We start from the raw sequence: 7,700 nt of genomic DNA on the forward strand, positions 1-7,700 counted from the left end.
ATGACAGGACAGGGAAAGTGAAACTACATACACTGACATTAGACGGACTTTCAAAGTAAAACAGGAAACATGGGGATTAGACGCGACCTGAACTGAACATAACCACACAGACAGGACGCATGCCAGGTAGGTGCACAGACAAGGGAGACTGAATACAGGAGGAGATGACATAAACACCTAAGAAACAAAGGACTAAACAGCAACCTTGAAATTAACTAGATGAACTAAACTAGAGCACAAATGAATACCAAAATATATAAAAACTCAAACACCGGGTCACAGACCCAGCCCATGACACCCATTTCTCAATGCAGGAACTCCAGCAACACTTAAGGAAAGAGGAACAACTTTACTGACTGACCAACGGGTTTCGGCTTGTGGATGACCCTGATGAAGGCCACAAGCCGCAGTCAGTAAAGTTGTTCCTCTTTCCTTAAGTGTTGCTGGAGTTCCTGCATTGTGAATTGTTTCATCCTCTCCATGCACCTTGAAAGTAGGTGAAGTTGTGCCAAAAAAGTTTGCTGTGATTTGTGCCCCCACTTCTGATGAACTATGATCTTAGGGATTACAGTGCTAATAGCCCTATAACAGTCTCCACCCTAATGCCTAAGCTCTCTACAGACTTAATTGTTGTTGCGTGTAAAGTGACTGAGGCTGCAAGGCCTCAAAAAGTACATTAGTATTTGCATCAAGTACTGAAAGAAAGATCATAGTTTACCCATGCTACACTTTAAAATACTGACACACAGAACCCTGAATGATCTCCCCCAGTGAATCTCAAACACCTCAGAGTACAATATTATCCAGAAATAGCACTTACCTTTTAAACCGCACTCTAATTTGTGAATCCCAGAGCCTTCAGCTATCAGGGTTGCAGCTTGGATTCAGAAAGTAGACACCCTCTCTACTTTTAAGAAAGACCCCAACTTTCCTTTTTCATATAGATTATAGTTCAGGCTAGTTCGGGTGCCCCTAGAACCAGATGTTCACAGAGGTGCAACAGGGCCAGTGTGCTCCCTGATGCACTGAGCCCATCTAATCTTTTCTCTTTCACACTCTATAGCCCTGTGATTTTGTGCCACATCATTATTCCTTTCACATCTTACGTAGTTTATGCTCTTCCTTCTTTCTCCATGCAACTTTGTGCAGGTATCTTTGGAGCAGCAGGTTTCTTTATGAGTGACTGGCCCCACCAGCCGGTTGAGTGTTTACTGTTCCACTGTAAGCTCTTTTCTCTTTGCTCATCCAAGCCAGTGATGGCTGCAGAGCCTCCCCAGGCCTGTTTGTCCCAGAGGTTATCGTCCAGTTTTTTGTATTCAACTGCTGTTGCACACCACCCTGCAGTAACGGACTTATGGAGAAAGCAACCATTTAATGGTGGGTTAACTCAACCCTAATCATCCATTCACTTGCCCGGTCATAATGCTGGCATGTTTTAGGGGACATCAGCAGCCTGTAGTAGGAGCACAAAGCGATCTGTCATGTGTGCATAAGCAGTTTTTGTGTTTGAATTTGCACAATTCTTCAGGCCCAGGGGAAGAAGTGGTGGATAAATGGATGGACTGATAAAAAGATGACAAATAGCTGAGCTTGGTTTGGGAGAAAAGCCAGGAAAAAAAAGATGTGGGAAGCAGATCTGGCTGTCAGAGTGTTAACAGCCATGAGATGCAGACGATGAAACGGAGAACAGTTAAGTCTAAAGGGGGATAATTAGGGAAGGGAGAGAATGTCAAAGTAAAGGGTGACTGTGGGTGTACCTTTATCTATGGAGGCTCCAGCCATATGGTAGAAACTCAGAGCTGTGTCCACGTCGTTTACGTTCTTCAAGAAAGTAAAGAAGTTCTCCACCTCCTCAAATGTGATGCCCTGTGCGACAAAGAAAAATGGACAAATTTGTTACAAATCCTTCCTGCATTTGTATTTGGGCTATTAGAGCATTCAAAACCTGCGAAAAACAGCCAACTATTGTTAAGACAAGAGCTGCCACTGTAGAATACCACATTTGGAGGACCTTAGGAGTGTGACACAAATGACAAGAGGAAGTCTGCATAAGCTTTTGACACACATGGTTAAACATTGTGCCACAGACCAACAAGGGGACAGACAGCCTAAAGCAAACATGCGCACATACACATATCAACAGACACATAGTCACACAGCTGCTGCACTGCTGATGAGCTTATTTGCAAAGAAAAGTGAACAGCTGGTCTTGGGCTGTAAATAATACTTGAGTCATTTACATTACAGGTTCTGCCAATACTGACAGACTGACAGCAGGATTGAGGAAGACAGGGTAAACAGTAAAAGAAGTGAAGACAGACAGGGAGCGATGCTTGCTGCTGTTTAATTCCTTAGGGAGACAACTCTGGCAGCATCCAGCTTCATCTTTTACCTCATGACTTGGAGGAACAGTCACTTCCCTGCTTTCTGTTCCTTTTCTCTCCTAATCGCTGTATTTAACCATCAGACGTGCCTTATCGTAGCTAAGTCTGACATCTGTGGTGCTTTAATGTATAACAAACAGCTCTGTGACAGTCCACATCGTTACATTCCAAAAAATTGAAATGGGACATATTTCGCTGCAACACCCCTGGGAATACGATATGCACGGGTGTAACTTCAGTCAGTTGACTGATGGGGCTCGTTACCGTGAAACCGATCCAGCATAAAAACAGGGTTCATGCAAAGAACTTGAAGTAGGAAGGAGATATAAGCATGTACTAAATTTAGAAATTATGATTTTTACATTACCACGAATGTCTGTGGAGAATTTTTATGCTTAAAGCAATGCGGCTGTAAAGCAATAGTCTTGTCTTTTTTTCTTCTTTCAAAGACTACTGAACTGACGAGGATAATGTCTAAAAAAAAAAACACAGTGCAATTTTGTGAAGACTCTGAGACGACCAGAGAGGAATGAAGAGAGCTAACAGCACCAATACTGAGGTCATCCCAAAATAGAGCTAGAGGTGGCTGGAGAGACTGAGTTGGTAAGGTGGATAAGATCAGACACTGTATGTGCTGCCCACTCCCAGTGATGTATTACCTCTCATCCAGACTCTCAATGCCCCTGCACAGTCTCTTTTTCCCTTACGCATGCACCGTCTGTCATACATCCTCCCATGTAGGCTAATTAACTAAAACACTCAGAACACCTCATCAAGCGCTGTATCTTACCTCTGGAGTGGCTAAGACTTTCAGAGCTACATTTAAGGATGGACGAAAGGACATATTTATTTACCTGTGCATCCTTAAACATTTTCTTCAACCCCTTCTGCATCTGCTTGAGTTTACGAGACTGGACGCCGCTGTAGGCCAGCAGCATACCCCCGAACTGCCTCTCAGTGATTCTGCCGTCCACAGGATCGTTCCTCTCAAACTAGGGAGGGAAAAGGAGAGAAAAACAGATCAAGTGCTATGTGGAGGAAACAACATTTTTAGTAAGGGAGCGCACAGGGAGATGGGAAACAGTAAATACTGATGTCAGGCTTCAAGCTGAGTCACGTCTGGAGCTGGCATTGGTGACATTAAATGTGCATGTGCATTTTTGCAATGTTTCACTGCAACAACAGCATGCCTCTGCTGTGTCAGGTCAACACACTTGATTTATGACTGAGGATGTTTGACATTTCTCTCTTAACTTGTTAACCTCTAGAAATGTTGCATTTCTGGCAGGCAGGATGTGACTAAGCCCCCCACATTATAATAATGAGAATGGCACGTATTCTTTGACCTGTAAGTTTGTAAGCATAAGAGTTACAACTATAAAGAGTCGTCATGCATCACTTTGAAGCTGACGGTTGGTCCCTAGCAGACATTCCAGGCTCCAGTTTCCTAGGTAACCCTGTAATGTAACCTGATGATTACAGTATAGCATAAAGTCAGTTAAACCTCAGGGATATCAGTCTGTTCATTTAGGAAGCATAAACCATTGTGAAACCATTTCATGTGCTTTGACATAAAGGAAAGAAACAAAAGATGCATTGGAGAAGCAACACAACAACACCACCTGCGAAACCATCCTCATCATTTTTGTTTTTACTTTGTGTGTAAAACCACCTGTCACTACCTCCTTCCTTCCCCCCTCACAGAAACATTTTTTTATTTAATTGTTAGGGTAATTTGGGACTACATATAATAGTAAGATTTGTTTCCTCAGCATGAAAATCCTTCCAGACTGATTAGTTTTTTCTAGTTTTTCCATTTGCTATTGTCCTTGTCACTACTTGTAGCAAAAGATGTTACCTGCAGCCATTTCAGGTTGCACATGTAGTCCAGCGCCTCCAGTATGGCAGAACAATATGATCAGTGTCTGTAAGGTTTGTTGTTTCCCTAGCACAATTTAAATTGTGTGAAGGAGATACTAGGAGATAGGCTGTGACCTGCGGCGTGCTGGACAGGGCCGTAAAAGGGGATCAACCTTAGCAGCAGGACTAGTATCTGCTCTTTTGTGAAAGGAGGACCAACATGACCACTGTTAAGAGTCGTAAAATGTAGCTACAAACTGGTCACTGTGCTCATAGGCCAGAGCTGTTGGGTTTGCCTGGCAGCACCAGAACGGGCTTGTCCGCCACTGGTGCGCCGTTCTCTACAGAGATGGAGAGCACCTTCACACTGAACATAAGAGCAACATCAAAAAGTCTCGAGACACTGTTGAAAACACTATGAAATGCTAGCCACTTCAATCGCTTTTCTTAAATTCAAGAAGAGTTAAAACTCAGGAACCACTCATTTCATGTTGGCTGCAGTTATTTAATCTGCTTTCACATGAAGTTGCTGAATGTTAAAATAAATTCAAACTTATCTGTTGTGTTATGATTTCCCCGAATGACTACTGAGGTATCATTAAGGCCTGACACATAATGCTTCCTTTTCTTGCAGATGCTCAGATCTGAGTCCTGTTCTCTGAGCCTCTGATAATGCCACTCATTATGGTTTGGAGCATCATTTAGGCACTAGGCATGGTAAACACCAGCTCAACCATATGCTCAGCAGCACTGATCAGCTGTTGCTACTGACTTCCTCATCGTTTTTGTTTTTAATTTATGTGTAAAACCACCTGTCACTAGCTCCTTCCTTCTCCCCTGATAGAAACATTTTTTTTTTTTGATTTAATTGGACTCTGGAACTACATGTAATACAGACAGTGAGATTGTTTTTGGCTCTGTGAAAAAGCTATTCATTTTCCTCTGCAGCTCCTAATAAGTACAGAGACTTAATATGCATTTAAATTCAAATGGACTGTAACTGTACACAAACTGCAGTAAACCAGTAGATGGAAAATTGAAGTTGAATCATCTCCTCATTAATTTTTCCATTTTTGTTACCTCTAGTTTGAGCACGTCGTGCTGCAGTTTCCTTTGAAACTCCAGGAAACTGCCAATGGTGAGTTTGCCCTTCAGATCCCCTCCAAAGAAGTATGTGGTGAGAGCAGAGCTGCAGCCACCTGTCTTCAGGGTATTTCCTGTGGTAGAGCGATCGCGGTGTCGCATACCCATGCTGGTCTGGGAACGAATGATGCTCTGGACCTACACATACAGAGAGCCAAGTGTCAACCAGAGTGTCCGTGCAGACTAAGTTTTAGAGGTACTTATAAACTACAATATATTCACGACAATATATACTATATAGACTGTATAAGACAAACTGAGCTGCATATACTGATGTTAGCACAGACTGCTGAGCACAGCATCTATCTGTCTCTTTGAGAAAGGGTCACACTGGTGGACAGCAGTGTGGGAGCCTACCTTTATTGCTAGTCAGTGTGTGTCACTGTAAAACAATCAAAAGCTACTCTGGTTATTCAATCTCAATATAAATATGTGGGCTAGCTCTTTCAAGCTTCTGTCACGTTTAATATGTTGATTTTGCGCAGGTTTGCGTGCATCTGCTGCACGTAGGACATCCTGCTGATGTCAGTCTAACCTGTTCAAACTCCTCAAGGTCCACCTCTCCATCGCCGTTCAGATCAAACATCTTGAAAGCGATCTCAAAGTTCCTCTGGGGAGCTGGACACAAGAGCAACACACAAAGCCACATGAAGAGATACTCTCAATTACACACAGTATATTACAAATATTACACAAAACACATAATTGTACAATATATTCAGTCTTCTCCTCATTCAAGGTGGCGCAAAGTTCTCACACAGGGAAATCAACCCTCTAACTACACAGCAAAAATTGGCCCCGCCTTCCACCAACACTGAAGCTGCTAAAAAAAACACTGCACACTCTGTTATTTTCTTTTGCTTTAATAAATTAGTAACTTAAACTTTACTGTCTACTTTTGGAACCTGATCTAAACTGTAATATTTTGTGAGACTATGTATATAAGATCTATATACCCTGATGTGACAAAATGTTACGAACACGCTCACTTAATATGCTGTTGGTCCTGACGAGACAGCTTAAAGCCATCGAGGCACGGACTTAAAACGAACTCTGAAAGTGCCTGGTGGTAGCTTGTGCCAGGCCCTATTAGCAACCCCGTTAGTCGAATGATGTGTTTCAAACCCCATCCCTCATTAACTGCTTGACCTGCTGCAGAGCAGCACGAGCAGGGATTCACCACTGCTGACCCCACAAGACTGCTAGTTTTAGACATGCTCTTTATCAACTGGCTTCTGTCTGTCCATCCACCAGCACAGGAAAAAAAAACCAAATACAAAAAAATCACCGTTACCAGATGTGACAATCAAAATTTATGTGTTCATCTGTGAGTGGTCATATTTTGACCGATCCATGTAATTCATACACCAAAACAATAACATGCAATATAAAATATTATACAGTCTCTCCTTAATTTTAAATTCTTTTCATGGCTTCACATTGTTATTGTACAGTTAACTACTATGAATATTTATTGCTTCAAATATTCTTCAGTGCCTTTTATGGAAGATTAATCTTTATTAAAAAGGCACTATGAGGTGTAAATCTAAATCTGGTAGGCAAAATACATCTACTTTACTGTTTTTTGTGGCTGTGTTAAACAGATTGAAACCAACCATAATGCATCCTGCTTCGTCTGCTTTAAAAAAAGGCTTGTCCTTGAAAACTTCCCTTAAGGTTTTCTCCCTATGAACGGATTATAATAAAAGGTCTAGCAGAGTTGGGGATAAAAGTTTACTAGCCTTTGGAGAGGAACGAGTTGAGCTTCATTTTCATTTTATTACCAAACACTACGGCCCGTTGGGAGTGGAGGCATTAATGTGCGATTTATTTCCTGTATGAACCACCAATACTAGATCAAGGTAAGACTGATTCTGTGTAAGCAGACTTGGTCAGCTCACATTAACATTTAAAACCCACGTCTTATACATGTCCTGTCCTCCCTAATAACGTCGTATCGAAAGACATCCCTTCTTTTACTTTCTGTCCTAACTGACAAGTAGAAATGTAGAGAGCACCGAAGACACAAAAGAGACTCTCATGAGATCTGATCTGTGAACTATGCAGAAGATTTAAAAGATGTTATACCTAATGAGACAGGTCATGTGAACCACTTCAGTTCTAGGAAGTCTTGCACAGTTCAACAATGTACTTACTTGACAGTACGGTGGTGAGAAAGATGTAGTCAGAGAAGGAGATAAGGCCACATTCCCCCAGTGTGTAAAATATGCTGTCCTCATCTGCAAACTTCTCCCTCTCCTGGGCAATCTTCTGCTCATCCAGGTCAGGACACACACACACACACACACACAC

The 7,700-nt window shown here is 42.1% G+C and overlaps 1 protein-coding gene across 3 annotated transcripts in view; it reads right to left on the bottom strand.

The window, feature by feature from the left end:
- Positions 1-7,700, bottom strand: part of micu1 (mitochondrial calcium uptake 1) — a 35,828-nt gene that overhangs the window by 2,765 nt on the left and 25,363 nt on the right. For all 3 annotated transcript variants that reach the window (XM_005737046.1, XM_005737044.2, XM_005737045.2), the window contains 5 exons: positions 7,544-7,658; positions 5,923-6,005; positions 5,325-5,525; positions 3,239-3,376; positions 1,758-1,866 (listed from right to left, as the gene is read on the bottom strand). In XM_005737046.1, coding sequence (XP_005737103.1) covers positions 1,758-1,866; positions 3,239-3,376; positions 5,325-5,525; positions 5,923-6,005; positions 7,544-7,658 — 646 coding nt within the window. The remainder of the gene's footprint in view (positions 1-1,757; positions 1,867-3,238; positions 3,377-5,324; positions 5,526-5,922; positions 6,006-7,543; positions 7,659-7,700) is intronic.

The sequence above is a fragment of the Pundamilia nyererei genome, unplaced genomic scaffold (assembly GCF_000239375.1).
Source record: "Pundamilia nyererei isolate P.nyererei 1_Seehausen unplaced genomic scaffold, PunNye1.0 scaffold00073, whole genome shotgun sequence".
Lineage (NCBI taxonomy): Eukaryota > Metazoa > Chordata > Actinopteri > Cichliformes > Cichlidae > Pundamilia > Pundamilia nyererei.